Genomic DNA, 18,511 nt, shown 5'->3' with positions numbered 1-18,511 from the left:
AACAAACTTATAATGGTGGATCATCCTCACTCAATCTTCTCCAAACTAGCAGCAATGGATGTCATTAATGAGAGTCGTACCTGCCAAGATATTGGAAAGAGGCAGAGAAGTATACGTATTGCGTATTGCGTCCACGATAATCAAAAGCCTTAGGCTTAATGGTGGATCTTCCAAGTCTTTCTTTCTAGCAATCTTCACCCGGTTCATAACTAAGCAGCCAGTAAGACCATAATCTTATCTACCAGGCAACTGTGATGAATTTTGGTGGATGCACATATACTTCTTTGGTTGATGATCTAGATCCTAGTTACATATTCGTTCATGAAGAGGGTGCGTGAAAGAATGGCTACAAGCTCACTATGACAGGGATGGTCAGCAAATCGTGTACGTAACTGGTTCAACACAATATGCTGAATCCACAAGACTTGCTATCCATCAGTTACAACATTTGGACATGAGCTGCAGATATGATGAGACGTGTATTGCTTACTATCAGTGAACCGCACATGTTCAGGAAAGATTGGACTTTATTGCTCACTTGGGGAAAGTGTAATTAACATTCTATTCTCTCAGACTCCACTTACCCTTTGATGCTACATAAATGAAGAGCTGCAGATGCTTAATGGCATGTGATATCCGCATACCCTTCACTTCCGCATAAGGAGAACCACAGTATGAGCTGCTATACTCCGGTTTTCTCCAAGGCTATCGACCTTCTCGTGAGTTTTTGCTTTAAGGTTAACAACGGTCGGATCTGCTCCAAGCAACTCACATAGGTTTTTCCTGATAGCTTCCTTGTGTGGGCTGACTTTTGGTCTCTGGAGAATCAAGGTGGCATCCAAGTTTCCAATCTCATAACCTACCTCATGCATGAGCCGAACCTGAAGGTACCATCACACAAATCAACAAGGTTAAATTGCTTATATTTACAGACTGAAAGCAAGGATATAGAGTACACTGGCTATATAATAGCTGCAGAGATGAGCCTTCAAGTACCAATGAATAAAACATCCAGTTGACTATGAGTAATGAATGAAACATTCACTTCAAGCAGATTACTATGATAATTTTCATCTTCAACCCATGACTTGTGCAGTACACTTAAAGCTGCATGCACTAAATACCCAAAAACTGCCATCACTGACTAGTGCCGTTCCTGCAACATTATAAAGCCCTCCACAGGGCAAACTACAAACTTCTAAGATCATCATCTAGAAAGTCTCTGTTTCCTTAATTCTTATCCCTACAATAAAAATGTCTTGAGAGCCCCCGTACGCTTGATAAGGAGAAGACGTATTTAACAAACTCAAAGGTCAGCAATTACATATAGGCGCAACAACGAAACAGCACAGAGCCCCTTTATGTCCTCATACAAGGATTCTGGGAATAATTCCAACTAAGAAAAGCAAGATCATCCTACGCGAAGAATAAGTTTGACCTTCTAAAACACTCCTACTTGCAGTAAAGGAGAGGATTTTGCTAGTGGAACTATCTTGACTATCTTGACCTCTGATTCATGCCTCTAATATTACCTAAGTACATAATCTTAATTAGAATTCAGGTCAACCCCCCATCAAAGAGCCCAACAAAATTCAGACCTCATCTCAAGTGCATCATCATAAATCTTCCTCAGCTTCACTCATTCATACACAACACATAACACTGAGGCAGCAGTTGGTATATCTTATCCTCAAGCAAACAGCGGGATAAAATTAACCACGGCCAATCAAGATGGCAAGGGGAGGAATTTGCAAACAAGAAACCCCAGTGAAATGCTCAGTAGATGAATTACACAGTGTCAACTGCCATTATCTTGTCAGATCACCTTCCAGTGAGAACCATGCTTATGCACTGAAACATCCGACGTTCGGAATTATTATCAGCAAATAAAGCAACCCCCGTTACACAAGAGTTGGGAAAAAGAAGGGTCAGTCGGGTCAACTCACAGCTTCCTTGATGAAAACAGATGAAGGTGCACCCTTCCACTTGGGATCAGAATCAGGGAATATCTGCCCTATATCCGGAAGCCCCAGAGCTCCCAAAATCGCATCCACCACACAATGAAGCAACACATCCCCTGCAACCACAAAGAAAGCCCCAGTGAAACAACGGTTAACAGCAATCACTCAAACACCCACGAATCTAATTTCACTCCAAAGAACAACAACAGCAACCGCAAAGAACACCCTCAAAGGAACAACCCAATGAAACAACAACCAAGGTAATCAGTCAAACACCCATTAACAGAAAAGTATTTCACTCGAGACAAGAACGAAATGATTACCATCAGAGTGAGCCTCGCAGCCTCTGTCGTGAGGTATATCGATGCCACCGATGATCAAAGGGTACCCAGGCTCCAGCCTGTGGAGATCGAAGCCGTGGCCCACCCTGAACGGCAACGTCTTGGGAGGCGCGGCGGCCACCGGCGGGGCTCCACCCACGGCCGTGCTCACGACCGCGACCACCACCGGCGGCAAGACCGTCGCCTTGAGGGCGGGAGCCGAAGCGGGTCGTGCCAAGAAAAAACCCGGGTTCTTATTAGAAAAGTTAAAGGAGAGCGGCTTCCGGTTGCGGGCAGTGACGATTCCCGCGGGAAGTGAAGCGGCGTGGAGGTGGAGGTGAGCGGCCATGGAAGGTGACGAAGAAGAACAAGGCAATTGGGGGTTGTCTGTGGTGGTTGAGCTTTGAGTTTGGTCTCGCTGCTGTTGTGGCTCAGGTCGGTACCGAAGTGTCTGGTAATGGAGGAGAGGGAGACGAGAAGCACGCTTTGAATGTGCGCCACTATTTAACCCCCCCATGAATCTTTCGTGCTAGATGCTCAGGGCGGATTTTGTCTTTTGCTCCATGTGAAGATGCTATAACATGCTAAACACGGTTACCCCCAATTTCACGAAATCAGGAGAGAGAAAAAATTAAAATTTATCGGTTTTGGTTCACTAACCACCAAGCCTCATTTGTGGTCGTATTGCTTTACTAGGTTAGGATTGAAAATGATTTGGCGGATTCAATCGAGATGAACAATCTTTGGCTAAAGAGCGGGAAAAATACTGTGTACGAGGATAAAATCATATTAGAATTTAGTTTTGAGGAGGAGCTATATGAGTTACATAGACCATTTAACCTGATGAGATACAAAAGATTTAAAGGTTCATATGAATTCTAATGGATTCCAAATGATTTATACTTTTTTGGGTGATTGAAAATAATCGGTTGCTCTTGACGAAGAAATTTACAGTCTCTAAAATTGCAGATGAGAGGTCACTATGCACTCCTTCCTAACCTCATTTACAAGTTAGACCCTATATCTGAGAAATTTAAGCATGGTGCACACAAAGACAACGGGCTGCTGAAAAGTGAATCCTACTCTCGCAGACCTCTATGATTAGGCAAAGTCATTGTGAATGGTTAAGAAGATAATAGGCTCATGGGAAGGTTAAGAGAAGAGAGATTCTGCCCTACAGAGATTTGAGGTTGCTCTTTTCATACAACTTACTCGAGGATAGACGGAGGACCATTCATACTAGCATTAGTTCAGAGAGGTTATTTCGATTACATTATGGTGGAGAAACTGGAGCACCGTCTATACCTCCCCACTTTTGAATAGAAACTCAACTTCGGTCGAAATCGCGTCTTTACTTGCTATCGTCTTTGGGTTTTTTGGTGAGTAAATAACACTGCGCAATTTCTAGAGCCTTTGCACCCCGCTATACTCGTCATGCACTATACTGTTCAAGTCATGATTGTTTAATCAAATGTAATCGACCTGCACAATCTTCTTGGCAATGTACTTCCCCAAATAATCATATCCGTGGAAGTACAGAGCTTCGATCTCGGCTCTCTGACCTGTCTCAGTCATCAATGCCAATTCCCCCTGGTAATTTTCCTGCAGCATGCCATTAAATTAAGCAAAGCAGTTCCAATGGCTTACCTCGTGTCGTGTATCATCTAAGGCACCATTGCAGTGACATGGAATTTACCTGCAAGAGCTTTGAGGACATCAAGCTTTTTGCTATTCCTATATCTTTTGGCTTGAAGGGAATAAAAGATTCTTCCGGTATCAGTTCCAGATCACTCCCTCGCAATCCCAACCACTTCACATTGCAAGCTGATAGTGCCATATCAAAAAAGAGAGAGAGGAGGTAGTAAGAACTGCATTCTACTTAAAAGGATACAGATGTGCTCATAAACATGCATTTCCAAATGAAACTTTCATGAGTGCACCATATCGAAAAGCTTCAAGACCCATTCCAATGCTCCCAAATTTAAAAGTGCACAGTATTGCCAATCCAGCTGGATTCCTTGCATAGTCAGAATGCAGAAATTTAAAAGGGGTATATTAACCCCAGAATATACATCACATCACGCAGTAAAAAGGAGAAAAGATTTCCCTTACCAGTCTACCAATGCCAGAATTGGTAAATTTGGAAAATTCTGGCTCATTCGGTGGAGAAAAAACCTGTATCACTTAGTAAAGCAGAGTATTGTCATAACTCGAGCAGCACGGTCCTTTCTAGATTTCAGCTTAGTTCTACTAGTTGCTTCAGATATATATATATATATATTTTGGTCAAGTAGTTGCTTCAGATTGGCTTGCTAAAGAGTGAAAGACCTGCTTAATGTGCTACCTCGTTGCAATATCTGGATAACCTTTGGCTGTGATTAGTATGCTTGGGATCTGATTGAACACATGATCGTCTACCAGTCGCTGGAATATTGCATGCTAAGCCAAGAAGATAACCTCAAAGGATGTCATAAATTTGTGAAGGGGGAATCTATCAGGTATCGATTTATGAATTGATCAACCAATTACCTTCTCTACGAGGATTATATAGCGTGCATCAGTCTTCATAATCAACTTCTCCAGCAAATTCAAGTCACCGGATATAGGATACCCGGAAGAGCCACATGAACAGCAATCAACAGTCTCCTTGTTTGGCTCCTAGCGCATGTCTCAACGTAAGCAGACAAAGAAGGCAATAGAAATATCTATCCCCATCAAAATGCAATGGAGGTAGACTAGAGCACATCCACATACAAAAGACAGTTTTCTTGTCTCCTATGACTGCAACAACTAAATGGGTTTAACACAAGGAGAAAAAGCCCTCCCAAGGAAACCATAGACATTCAAGCCATTCCTTTTCTAAAGCGACATCAACTTAAGCAAGTGTTCTCGTCATCTGACCACTCAGGGAACTTTAAGCTTAGGTGCAGCGACATTTCAAATCGATGAGAATATTATACATTAGCATTAACGGTCTCCTCTGATTGCAATTAAGAATCTCTTCCATGGCTTGCGATGAAGCTATGGTCTACCAATCATCCAATTCAACTTTTATACACAAGAGTAAACACAGTATTGCTAATAAGCTATTTGGGATATCACTGAATCACAAAATAAATGCAGGGGAATCTGAAATGTCTTGAGAGCAGGTACCTGCAGCAACAGTCTTCCAGCTACAAGTCCTCTGCTAGAGGCCATGATTCCGAGACTGTATCGGCTACACCGAAGCAATGCTACGATATCTGCTCATTTACAACCCGTACTCATCAAATGCAATCAATGGCGCCATTAACTTACGATTTGGACATCAATGCTGACCTTGGATTGCCTTATTAACTTGCAATTGGGAAGTGAAGTACTCCGATGATGTACAAAGCAATTTGTAGTAAAGCTCCCTCTGAGTGAGTCTCTTCTCTTGAAGCAAAATCTGATAACACATCTCCATGACCTTCCAGACTGCAAAACATTCAAACCCCGTGTTAATTATGTCAAACGCTTTTACGCTTGCCTCTTTGTAAAAGAAGCTAGGTGATCTTGATCTACCTCTAATGAAGGCTTTTGTGGCATTAGCTCTCATCAAAGACCTTGTGCAGCACGAGTGTGACAGAAAAATCCATGAAACATCGGTAAGTAGCCCATGATTCACTCCGCTATTACTCGACGTCCTATTAATCTGCACATCCATGGACACAATTCTTGAACTTGAACAGAGAGACGAGTGTCGGCAATTCAACCTTCACATCCTCATCGGTCGCATGTCAGAGGCAGAAAATAAAAAAAAAGAATCGACAAAAGAAAAAAAAGAAGCTCCGGCAGATAACTATCGAGATTCCGACCCCAGCTTCAGGCACGTAAATCTCCACCGTACTCGCTTGCTACTAACACGCATTCCACAACTTGAAAAACTTTCTACTGCATCAGAACGATCTCTTATTTCAATCTGGAAACGGCAACATCTCTCCGGAACGGAGAAAACACAGTGAATCAGCGGTCATGCGTCTCGATCTCGAGCTCGATGAAGCATATTTCAAGCTCTCTCGCATCAGCCCGAGCTCTCGCGATCAGATCAGAAGCAGAAACGTTCTCGACACCGCAGCAGAAAAGTTGCTACATCTCCGTTCTAACCTCAAAACGGACGTGCGAATCTCTCTACCTCGCTCGCTCAGCCGAACTTAAGAACTCGATCGAATGGGAGGAAAAGACGCCGGAAACTACCAGGGGAAGATGCGAGATCGCAGGGTCGCGGGAAGTCAGGGTCCGGAGGAAACCGAGCACGGCGACTTCGATCCTGGCGCGAGCTTCGGCCGGAGGGAGGACGTCGGCGCGGCACTGCCGCTGATCGGAGAAGAACGTCAGCGAGGATTCGCAGAGGCCGTCCATTTCCGCTCTTCCCTTGTCTGTTGCTGCTACTCCTACTCTCGCCGTCGTATCGCGGAGCGTGGGGAAATTTGGGGGAGACGAAAGTGGCGGAAATTGGCGCGATTCGCGCTCAGCCTTTAAATAGGAGAGAAATTTTTTAATGGGATAGGCGTGGCACGTGGGTGGCACGTGGAAAAAGAAGCGGCTCCTGTTTTTTACTCTCATTGGGAAATTGACTTTCACTTTCAGGACACGTGTCCGTGAACGGTGTGAATCATGTGATAGACGATTCTACCACGTCTAAACCTATTAAACTGGTGAGTCAGGATGAATCGAAAATATTTCGAACCAAATAGATTCATTTAACTTGTTTTGACCCATTTTCATGTAATGCAGTACACAAAAGTCTTAAACTTATTGCATTTTTGTCAATTCAGTCATAAACATTCTGATTATAGCAATTGAGTCATAAATAATTTCACGTTTTGCAAATTAAGTCCATTCGGCCAATTTTGATAGAAAATCGTTAACATAGATATCGACTATCTTACGTGACATGGCCGACATTGATGTAGATAATTTTAAATAATATTTTTTATATTTTTTGAATATTTTTAGTAATTTCTTTTCTTCTTTTTTCCTTCTTTACTTTTTTTCTCCTTTTCTTTTTTTTCCCCTTTTTCCCTTCGCCAACCATTACAGGGCCTCATCATTGGCCGACAACCTCCCTAGCCTTAGGTAAGGGCACTAGCAAGGGCACCTGCTCTGACGAGGGCAACCCTTCATCAGATTGGGTGAGGGTTTGCCCTTGCCTAAGGCCAATGAAGGGAAAATGGGAAGGAGAAAAATAAAAAAAATAAAAAAAGGAAAAAAGGAAACAAGAAGAAAAGGAAAAAAATAATTAAAATATTAAAAATATTATTAAAATTATTCACATCAACACTAATGGTGAGACGTAAGATGGTTGACGTTTATGTTAGTGATTTCCGGTCAAAATTGGCCAAATGAACTCAGTAGGTAAAATGTGAAGATTTAGGACTTAATTGGCACAATTAAAATTTTGATAAATGAATTGACAAAAATGCAATAGATTTAGGATTTTTTGGATAATTTTCTCCATACCCAACGACCTGACCCATATTCCTAAAACACTTCCATATTTAACTAAATCTATGAAAACCCATATCCAAAGGTAAGAATGCGAAGTGAATGAGAGTGGAATCATCGAGAGTAAAGATGAGAGAAAACAAAAGGAGAATTAAATAGTTAAATCTAAGTAAATTGTAAACTAATTAATGACACATTTAATATTCATATTATGTTTAAACTCATTTATAACTCATTTATTAAAATATAACTATTCCATATAAAAACTCAACTCAAATAGATATATAACTCATTTTAACAAGTCTAATTGCATCTAACCGGGTGTGACTGAGGAGAAAATATCAGATGGGTTTGATGTGCCGCGTGTTCAAATTAGGCCCACTTTTCAGATTCTTTTCTGCCCTCCGTTACCCCTCTCTCTCTCTCTCTCCCCGCTCCGTTGCCCTCTCTATCTTTATTTTTTTCCTGTGATAATTAATTTTTACAAATGTACCGTACAACAAACGTGCAAAACCAAGAAGAAACTGTCTGAAAACACATTAAAATGTTGTCGATAGCAAGAAAGATGAAATTAACTATAGATAAAACTGCGCACACATCTACAGTGCTAACTGATTACATCGATCATAACACCGAGTAAAACGCCAACAGCAGATGAACCCCAGTGCCTATGGTGTGAAAACGCTGCGCAAAACTACCAGCCACCATTAACTCCAAAATCGGGTGGTCATCGCGGTACGATGATCTTAGCTTGGTCACTGGGTACCCCGGGGATAACCTAGATGACTTCTGCTATTGATTATAGGATTAGGAACCCGAAGGTGAGGTGGAACCGTAGGTGAGGCTGAACCCACAGCAGATGGGGATGGAGTAGCCTGAGCCTGTTGGGTTGGCCGGATCACAGTAAGATTATTATCCAAGTGTGACCGTCCAGTAATGCTTCCGCGCATTGGACGTGTAGGACGCCAATTTTGCTCCACTGACAACTCCCCAGTACCATCGCCACCTGAGGGAGAGGGTACCCCAGTGTTAGCTCTTTGGTCACCTGCCGATGCCCTGAAACTATCAGGTAGAGAAGTCCCTATTCTGGAAGGTTGACTCTGCAACTGCACCGGAGTTTGCACTGGCATGGCCGGTTGTTGAGCAGAAGGCCACAATCTTGATGAACCAGGTGTTTGACTGACTGGAGCAGATCGAGGAAGAAGTGGTCTACCCATGCTTGGAGAATGGGTAGTGGATGGTGAAGTTGTCGGGTTCAGAGCTTGCTGTAAGTGCTGGTTTTGGAATGCCTGGAATAGTCCAGATATTCTAGGACGACCTTGGAATTGACCAGGAGACGGGCGCATCATAGGCATTGGGACTGATTGTCCCGTGGAGAATGATCGATCCTGATAATTAAGTTTGAGTGAAATGTATCAGACAAGCAAAGGTAACCCATCCGTTCTTGTTTTTTTTAAACGTATTAATGATAATAATTGGCCAGAGTCTTCCCAATCTAGGAACAAGCAACACAAGGGAAAAACAAACCTGCATTGGTGAGCTCCGGAGCAATGCTGATGGAGGGATGTTCGAGACTTGAAGGGGATTTGCAGGAGGTCTAGAAATTTGCTGCTGCCTCTCCACGTGCATTCCTACACTTCCAAAACCTTCTAGAGGCTGAGTCGTAGACATTGTAGGCTGTGGAGCCATGGAAGGACCACTGGCAATCATAGGATTCATCATACTCCGTGATCGCTGCAATGTGCTTGGTGTCTGGGTGCGGGCTGGGAGGGCCTGTATTCCTACGGGAGTTCTAGGTACATGTCTAGGTATGGAGGGCGTATTCCCATATTCATGTCCAACAGCTGTATTAACAACTGGTGACTGTTGCATTTGTAGATTATTGGGAACAGACAAATGAGCTTGCATCATGGAGTCTATGAAATTTCCAAGAAATTGAGCATCTTGAGCTGGTGTTGAAGAGACGGCACCAGCCAATGGCGAAGTGACAATCGCAGAGATTGCCTGAGGTAGACCCCCATGTATTTGCATCTCCTGCCCAGCATTTGATGTTGAAGGAGTTTGAACAAATCCAGGCAAGTTATTTCCCCCTGGAGCAAGTTGGGTTACAGTGCTTCCGTTGTTTAATGTAGATGGCAAAGATGGATTTGTGGGAATGCTCCGAATCAAAAAATCAGATTGCAAAGGTTTCCTCTCTTCAGGTTCAGAAGTAAAGACTCCATCCATTTCATCATCATCCCCTGTTAGATCCAAAACACTGGGAATGGCATTTAAAGAAACAGTAGATTTTCGCTGCTTGGACCCTTGTTTAAGGCAGTTCATGGTATCATTGGGAGTCTCATATAGATCATCATTGCACTCCATAACTGCCTTCCATGAACCGTCAACAGTGATTGTTACCTCAGAAATGTCATCGCCCACTTCTTGCAGGACCTGTCAGACAGAAAATACTGAAAATAAGAACTTCATGATTGACAGCGCACAAAGATGCACCTTATTGCTTCAAAAATAGCATATGGAAGATGACCACAAGTACCAACTTACCTTCACAATGTTTTGATCAACACGGATGTCGGTAAAGCAGACAGGTCGATTGCAATGAGGGCAGCGCCAAGATGGTTTGCTTGAATTTATGCTGAGGAAATTACTATAATCGAAACACTACAAAAAGGCACATGTCACAAATTACTGAAGTATCTGGGAAAGAGGCCAAAGTAATTCCAAGATCAACATGAACTTTCAGACTTCATCAGAACTACCATATCAAGAAATTGTCATATAACTTTAACAGTTTCAGGTCATGAACAACAACAGAAAGGTTTTTCGTAACAACCAGTAACTTGTAATCAAGCAATGAGATGACAAAAAGCTTTATAGTTGTACCATAAATGTACTAGGGCTTTGGCAAGCAAAAATCAACATTTAAACCTTCAAAGAGCTTATGATGTTAGAAATACACCAAAAAATATGAGGCACATATACACACCCAATCATACTTCTCCAAAGTTCCAGAAAAATTGATATAAGTGTAAATTTCCAATAAGCTATGCTTTACATTACAATCGTCAAATGGTGCAACGACCACTCACCTGATGGTGTTTGCAGGAATGTCCTTTAACAGGTACTTGGATACGGGTCCGGCTGTTTAATATGGAAAGGATACGGCATTATCAAATATAGAAATGCTTCAAAAGAATCAACACAGGAAGCTTTAAGACGAACAATGTCGGCATATAAATCAAACCACATTTCAAAGGAGAAGGAAGAAAAAATCAGCATAGGCAGCAAAAACCTAAATTTCACAGAATCAACCAAATGAACTATCATACAGTTTAGTAATCGTGGAACAGACAAGTACTTAGCGATCCACAAGTAACTCTCACAGTAGGTAATATAGAATCAATATCTAATAAGCAGGAAGAATTCTACATTAACTTTCTAAACATAATAATCAGTAGTCTTCAGAGGCATGTCTTTCTCCTAAGTTCACTTTCCCACGAACAGCCCAGATCATATCAATCAAATGAGTAATTTTTATCTCACGCTATAACTAAGGAAGCAACAACTAATGACCTGTGGCACCGACATCTACAAAGCATCTAAGGAAAGGATATTTCCCCTTCCAAATAAAATTGTCAAAGAATCGTGGTTCTACACCTTTTATTTTCATACAAATCATCCTCAAAGTCCAACACTTAGTTCAAATTAAACACAAGGTGACTCATCCTTTCAGAATTCTAATTCTTAACCAAACTATCCCATGTTTCTCTATGTACTTCAAATTAAGTGCATGACTAGCCCAAGCATAGACCAAGCAAAGGTAACTAAAAAAGAACTAAAAATAACATAGTAACAATGTTGACAATAGAGCATGCATACCTTATGGGACAATTGAGACATATACGAGATGCCACCTCTATTATATCGGAGTCTGAAATATGGAGACAAAATCAAAAAAATCACCATTCTCTTAGGCAGTGGAACATCTTGTTCTCATCAAATGAGAAAATACAGCAACTGCAAAGTAAATTGCATCAACCAAACTTTTCTCATGAACAACACACCTGAATCTGCTGCAGCAATGGTTGCTGGAATATAATCTGATATTGTTGATGAATCAGGTGGCGATGCCACACTCATAAAGGCAATGATTATCACATAATGACCTTTTCAAAAATTAAAAATGTCACTTAGTGAGGCTTTCTTTCAGAAAATAAACAAAAAGGGGAAGGACGAAAATATTTACTCAAGCATACCATTGAACTGGCCAACAGCTTGCAGAAGGTTTGTGCCATACTTAAGCATTTGAGTGACATATGTAGGCATCTGAGGTCCAGTATCCTAACAGCATCCAAGGGAATAAAATATAACATTTCCAGTTTAAAGGAAAAGAGAAACCAAAGAATTCTTTATCTGAATTTTACAGCCTCAATAATACATTGATAGACACGAACCACAAAAGCATTAGTCCTTCTCTCTACTCCCTTTCCATTTAGTAGAAAGCTACAAAATCAAGCAAAGAAGATCAGGACATTAAAATAACTCCAAACAAATCGCGTTTAGGAAGTTAACTGAATCAGGAAAAGTCACACCTTACTTGTGGAGGAGTTATAATACATGCAGATGTCTCTATGTTATCTGTCTGAGCTACAAAGAACCTCTGCAAGAAAGACAGTTTGGCAGCAAAAATTCTGTCATTCCTATCCCAAGATCTCTGTTTTAAAGACTTAATGTCGAGTTTCAAATATACAGAAGGAAGAGAAAGTTCCTTACCAAAAAAAAAAAAGGAAGAGAAAGCAGGTCGTATTATTTAAACATTACAAGCCCACAGCACAAAGATCATCCACACGGGTGGAAACACATATATAGGCAATTATGGATGTATACATCAAAACCAAATGAAAAATTTAAATCTGTCAATAAATTATACATGCACATGGAAGGAAGCAGATGAAAAGATCTTTATACCATTGGAGTTCCAATGACTCTGGATAGAGTCCAAATATCTGAATCATAAACAATTGCTATGTCAAGATAAGAAAAGGAAATGAAAAGATCAGGACTACCCGTGGATGAAGACTATAAATCTCATAGCTTCTAGCAAAAAGAAGAGTAAAAATCTCATTGGCTCAAATAATGGAAAAGACGTCGACATCAAATAGTCAGACACCAAAAAGAAAATTCCTATCAGGACAAAGTAAAAACTTGAATCCTAACCTTACCTCTACATTCTTTTTCCTATTTTATTCTCTCATTTCAGTCTTTCTGAACAGAAAAATATTTGCTCGCTCCCATTTTCTAAGAAAAGTTTCAAATAGAATCATCAGAAACATCTTTTCCCCCTTCGTGAAGAGTTAAGATTCCTGCATGCAACAGATAATCATGATATTTCTTATATTTAGACACTCCAGTGCAGCAACCAATGCTCAGTCATTCATCTCGCTTTTAGCAAATAACTCATGCCAGCATGTTTAAGTTGCTCCTCAATGCGTAGCAAAAATCATTGTCATGTTGTCTGAATATGCTATGTTAAGTTTACATAACTATAATGGTAGATTCAGAGGTCACTTACTATTTTCTCTTCTGGAGAGTGCACCACGGTCTTAGATATGTGAAAATCACTGACCAATGCTCCATATCCAGGCTGCAAACCAACCCGAAAAGCAAATTTATACTGATGGTGACCCTCAATAGTTATCATAGGAGAAAATGCTAAAAGTGCTACCTCTACTTCCAACGAAGTAAGAATTTGGCCCATTTTCAGCCGTGGATAGAATCTGTGACAATATAATAAAGAGAGAAAGATAAGGAAGCAATGCCTTGCATGAGCAGTGGTAAAGAAATTAAGATCAACCTAAATGTCTCAGTGGCGACTGATAGTTACAATAAATGTATAATTTATCCCAATCCTGACAAAGAACCTTTTTCAATAAATGTACAGTAGAAAAGCAAATGTATTCATACTGTTTCTTCAACTGAACATCTAATATATATAACTTGAGACATCATTCAGGTTTTGAAATAAAAATTGCACTTATTGCTGACTAACCATGAGAGACTTTACCTTGCCATAATAGTTGAAACTAGAGAAAAAGAGGCAGTACTTCCAACAGTAGTGTCTCTTGGACTTTGAAAGCTTTTCCCAATCTATATGCAATAGAAGCGGTTGCTAGCAAAATCAACAGCCCAGTAATACAATTATAACAGCAAGTGGTTTAAGAACAGAAAAAAGCCTACTTCATCAACAAGTGCAAGGAGCTCTTGACAATCCTCCTCTGAGAACCATTTAAATTTGCAAGCATTCTACAACGTTAGATAAATAGAAATAGACTCTAGTTAGATTAAGAAAATAACTCATGAATGCCACTTGTTTGGCTGCGAAACATAAATTTAAGGATACTCCGAGTCAAATCAAATTAAGTACCTTTACAGAGATCATCAGAACCATAATAATTGCAAGATAGAAACCATCATCTTTAAGAAGGCAGAGCTAGATAACACAGAAGAAGATAGGATTAGTCTTTGATAAGATGACATAGCATCAGACACTAACAGATAGTCACAGCCACAGAACTAAAAAGCAAACAGTTTAAAACTCAAAAGCCAAAAGCCAAAATCAAGAGAATGGTATTTGTGACTTCTTTCTCGGTTGGGCTTAAATTTTTTTCTTGTTTTCCTCCTAAAGAAGCCGTGGTTTACCATAAATGTAGTCAAAATGAACTACTTTCAACATTCTCATTCTTAAGAGGATATAATATTCCCGTAATACTGTTGCTAGTTCTATCCAACATTTTTAAGCAAATGAAAGCCAATATGCCACAAGTTAAAAAAGAAGCCATCCAAACAGGCTGCAGTATACTCATATCAAAGCCGCTAGAAAAATGAAATTTCCACAAAGAAAAGTAAGCTGCATATACGTCGACTTTAATGAGAAAACCATCTTAATAACCACAATCCATGGATGAAATATGATATAGGAGCCACAAATTGCTCTTCGGTAAACAGGCAAACAGCCAGCCCTGTTGTTGGGAAATGAAAGAGCATGAGGGTAATACTCTAAAAGGATGAGCACATAAAAATGTGAATGCAGACAGCTTAGTCAATCAAGAATGTCAACAGAAAATGTTCAAGTCATCCTCCCCTTATCAATTCCCCTTTAATGATCAATCTAGGTCTTTATAATGTCCACATACTATGTAGAATTATTGTTTCATACCAAAATTGGTCTTGTTGGTGGAGGCATGAATAATCATCAGCAGATCGCATGAACAGACATTTAATCATAAAAAATCAGGTATCAATTGATAAGACATTACATTAAGTACATTTCACAACATTGCACTTGAGAGAGATAGAGAGAGAGGGAGGGAGGGAGGGAGGGAGGGGGGGAGGGAGGGAAGGAGGGAGGGGAGCAGTATCCAAAATGGATAAAACTCTCTCTTGCATAGAGAAAATATTTCACTTATTGTTCGCTGACGAGCCTAAACAAGCCAATTACAATGTCCTGTGACAGGAATTCCAACCAGTTTAACATTTTAGAATCAGATCATCTAGTCTCTGATTTACTTGCTTCAACACATGTCATTGCCACGTGATAGTATCCGATATACAAAACACCTTCTCCTCTTGCATGAGGTGAACCCTTTTGATAGTTATGGTAATCTGGGACTTAAGTAAAAGCAATAGCACACATTTGCACTCCATCTCGAGAGGTTCTACAAATCTCATCCAGAGAAGAAAAATGTTTTGACTTTTGCTAGCGATACAATCTGCAACATGAGGGTGTAATCTTGCTGACAGAATGCGTAGCAACAAAACTAAGAATTGATGATCATGGCATGAATTCAACACAAATTGCACAAAGCATGATCAAGGACCTACAAAGACATGCAGTCAACTCCCTCAACCTATTCAATCATTGTCCTAACGCGATACTCTTGAATCGAAGACCTAAATAGACACGACCACAAAACAACACAAATTGCACAAAGCATGTGAAGGCAGGCGCGCGGGTGTGTGAGTGTGTGCAAAAGAACTAAGCTTAAGTTCCGCCTCACTAGCAGGTACATATTCAAAATGTTAATCAAGCCCATATACTTTAGCAAAAGCAACCTCTTCACATGCTATTTTGATGGAGCAATCAATCAATAGATATCGCTATCCGAAGCACAGCGAGCAAAGAAAGATTGCAAGAAGAAGGTGGAAAACGAAAGTCCTCGCAGCCACAGTTTGCGACCAAACTTACCCTTTTCAACAATGCGGGTAACTCGTGAGCTTTCGGCAGAACCTCGTTGTTCGCAACAGCATAGTCAATGCCTCTGATTCTCGAAAACAATGAAGCCAGTGAGTCAAAACGAAAATACCCAAAGACGAAGGGGGACGAAAAGGGGGAGGACGACAGAGGAATGTGTCAGAAACAAACAATCCACAAGACGTTGGTACTAACATCCACCACAACCACGACACCATTCTTTCTGACATTTATGAGAGATACGCTAAAAAGGGTCAGAACTACACATGATCGTTGCTGAACAGCCATCGATAAAGAAGTTTCAACAGAAAGCCCACAGCTCAAACAAATTCGGAAGCTCTAGATCCTACACGACAGACACAACTTTCAGGAGAGACACTCGCGATGTTCGACGCTAACAAAGGATTGCTAGAGCTGAATCCTCCACCCAGGCTTTCGCAGAAGAACCGCTTCGACACGCGAGGGACGTACCTGGCGAGGGAAAGGCACGAGTTCAGGAACTCCATGGCAGTATCGCGGGGCGACGACGAGCAAGAGCCCTTGTCGGCGCCGCTGCTGAGGTAGAGAGACAGCCGCTGGGCGACGGCGGCCACCCTGAACGCGTTGACGACGGAGGGGGAGAACCGGCTCGAGGCGGCGGGCGCGGCCTGCTGCTGCGGCGGCGGCGGCGGCGGCGGCGGCGAGGGCGGCGGCGGAAAGGGCGGCGACGGCGGGGGCGGGAGCTGCTGAGCGATCTGACTCGTCGCCGCTCCGATCATCACTCGAATTGCGAGCGCATGCGATTGTGAAGTGGAGAGCGCATTCGAACGGGGGAGTTTTGTATCGCGAAATCTCTGGATGTTCTTGCGGTTTTGGGGGTAACTTCTTTTCGGTACGGCTTTTTTGGGGGTTTGAATTGAAATTTTTCGCAGCTTTTATTTATTTGGGAAATTGAGTTTTCGTGGGCTTTTTATTTCATTTTAAGCATATTCTGGAATTTTTTTTCCCTGGAGGCGGTGGTGTGTTAATTTTGAATTTATTTGCACTTTGTATAACAAATAAGGCTCGTACAACGAAAAACACCAAACCGATCGCACATAATAAATTTATCAAAAATTAATTTTTAATCACAAAAAATATCTTAAAAAGCTTTTTTATTTCGCAAGAATTTTGAGAATCAATTTTTTCTTTCTTTTTCTTTTTTTTCTTTCTTTTCTTTTTATGTTGCTCTTCTTGGGTTGTGGCCGGTCCGCCGGCGACCGGCGGCCGGCGACGCAGACCACAACCCAGGTCGTACGGGCGTCATCATTAATCTACTTTAGCGAGAACTAATGAAGGGTAAATTTGTCACAAATATACTAGTTGAAGGTTTTGTGAGAAAAAAAAAAAATAAACAATTTGGTAAATATTATTAATAACAAAAATTTGGAGTTTTTGGTAATCAAAAAATTAGTTTAGGGTAAAAGTTAAAATAAAATATAAACAATTTGGAGTTTTGTATTAATAACAACAAATATTTTGTTTCTTCCGATTGGATTATTACATTTCTTTGCCTCCATCTCATGAAGCTCATTTTAATTATCGGGCCATTATTGGTAACCGCTTTATGTTTTATGTTTATATAAAGTCGGGATAATTATTGGTACTCCTTTATGTTTTGATTGTTGGCTTATCTTTATTCTGTAGTAAAATACAAATGGCGAATTCCGGTTATCGAATCTGTCTTGAAAGCTTTGTTACTTATTTTTATGAAATTTTTTTTTAAAAAATAGCACTTAACGAGATTATGTTTATTTGAAAGCCATCATTAATAATATCTTAAAAGTTTCATTTAGTGAATTAGGTAAAGAAGAGATTACTCAATTCATTAAATAGAAAAAGGAATCGATGACAATTAGGATATTAACAATTATATTTCTACACATACCAATAATTATCACAATTCTCTGTGCGGTAAAAGATTAATAGTCATCAGTAATCAATTTTCAGTTATTATTAAACAACTCTGTTTCTGTTTTCAACACTTAAAATGTAATGTTTAAATTTTTTCTAATTATTTTCAATTTTATCAAAAGAGCTCTAAAATCTAGGAAAATGTTATTATGGTAAAATACTCATGCTCAACTACCTCCACTTTTTCCATTACTCTCTCAACCACCTCATTAATTTCCCTCGCTTTTCGCTATACCCTTTCTCTTTCACTCCATTAAAACATTTTTTTTTTGGTAAGGCCATTAAAACATTTTTCGTTCATTCAATTTTTATAAATGATCACTTTTTAAAAAATATTATTTAAAATCATTCATTTTTTATGGAATATTACATTTCTTTGCCTCCATCTCATGAAGCTCATTTTAATCGGGCCATTATCGGTAACCGCTTTATGTTTTATGTTTATATAAAGTCGGGTATCGATAATTGGTACTCCTTTATGTTTTGATTGTTGGCTTATCTTTATTCCGTAGTAAAATACAAATGGCGAATTCCGCTTATCGAATCTGTCTTGAAAGCTTTGTTACTTATTTTTATGAATT

General features: G+C 40.3%; 3 protein-coding genes across 5 annotated transcripts; all 3 read right to left on the bottom strand.

Moving 5' to 3' along the window:
• Positions 1–335: 335 nt before the first annotated feature.
• On the bottom strand, positions 336–2,803 carry LOC115692277 (2-C-methyl-D-erythritol 2,4-cyclodiphosphate synthase, chloroplastic). Its single transcript, XM_030619080.2, has 3 exons — positions 2,285–2,803; positions 1,947–2,077; positions 336–881 (listed from the first exon to the last, which is right to left on the bottom strand). The coding sequence occupies exons 1-3, from the start codon at positions 2,796–2,798 to the stop codon at positions 648–650; spliced, it is 879 nt and encodes a 292-aa protein (XP_030474940.2). The 5' UTR covers positions 2,799–2,803; the 3' UTR covers positions 336–647.
• A 715-nt stretch (positions 2,804–3,518) lies between these two features.
• On the bottom strand, positions 3,519–6,730 carry LOC115692300 (meiotic recombination protein SPO11-2). Its single transcript, XM_030619106.2, has 10 exons — positions 6,497–6,730; positions 5,825–5,954; positions 5,600–5,737; positions 5,435–5,523; positions 4,811–4,939; positions 4,626–4,720; positions 4,394–4,456; positions 4,222–4,298; positions 3,978–4,105; positions 3,519–3,883 (listed from the first exon to the last, which is right to left on the bottom strand). The coding sequence occupies exons 1-10, from the start codon at positions 6,659–6,661 to the stop codon at positions 3,749–3,751; spliced, it is 1,149 nt and encodes a 382-aa protein (XP_030474966.2). The 5' UTR covers positions 6,662–6,730; the 3' UTR covers positions 3,519–3,748.
• Positions 6,731–8,257: 1,527 nt separating this feature from the next.
• On the bottom strand, positions 8,258–16,887 carry LOC115692306 (E4 SUMO-protein ligase PIAL2). 3 transcript variants are annotated; one of them, XM_030619110.2, is made up of 16 exons: positions 16,470–16,887; positions 15,993–16,065; positions 14,172–14,237; positions 13,985–14,050; positions 13,812–13,894; positions 13,473–13,524; positions 13,320–13,391; positions 12,340–12,407; positions 12,202–12,250; positions 12,004–12,088; positions 11,812–11,913; positions 11,627–11,678; positions 10,837–10,888; positions 10,292–10,408; positions 9,275–10,180; positions 8,258–9,135 (listed from the first exon to the last, which is right to left on the bottom strand). In XM_030619110.2, the coding sequence occupies exons 1-16, from the start codon at positions 16,754–16,756 to the stop codon at positions 8,503–8,505; spliced, it is 2,763 nt and encodes a 920-aa protein (XP_030474970.2). In that variant the 5' UTR covers positions 16,757–16,887; the 3' UTR covers positions 8,258–8,502. The 3 variants fall into 3 exon arrangements, with proteins under 3 accessions (XP_030474970.2, XP_056173742.1, XP_056173743.1); XM_056317767.1 differs by lacking the exon at positions 12,202–12,250 and having other exon boundaries at positions 12,345–12,407; XM_056317768.1 differs by lacking the exons at positions 13,985–14,050; positions 14,172–14,237.
• Between the last annotated feature and the right edge of the window lie 1,624 nt (positions 16,888–18,511).

The sequence above is a fragment of the Syzygium oleosum genome, unplaced genomic scaffold (assembly GCF_021117445.2).
Source record: "Syzygium oleosum isolate NSW1041296 unplaced genomic scaffold, Sole_v2.1 Sole_v2.14, whole genome shotgun sequence".
Lineage (NCBI taxonomy): Eukaryota > Viridiplantae > Streptophyta > Magnoliopsida > Myrtales > Myrtaceae > Syzygium > Syzygium oleosum.
Note: the sequence above shows the minus strand (reverse complement) of the source record. Positions and strands in the feature narration are given on the sequence as shown.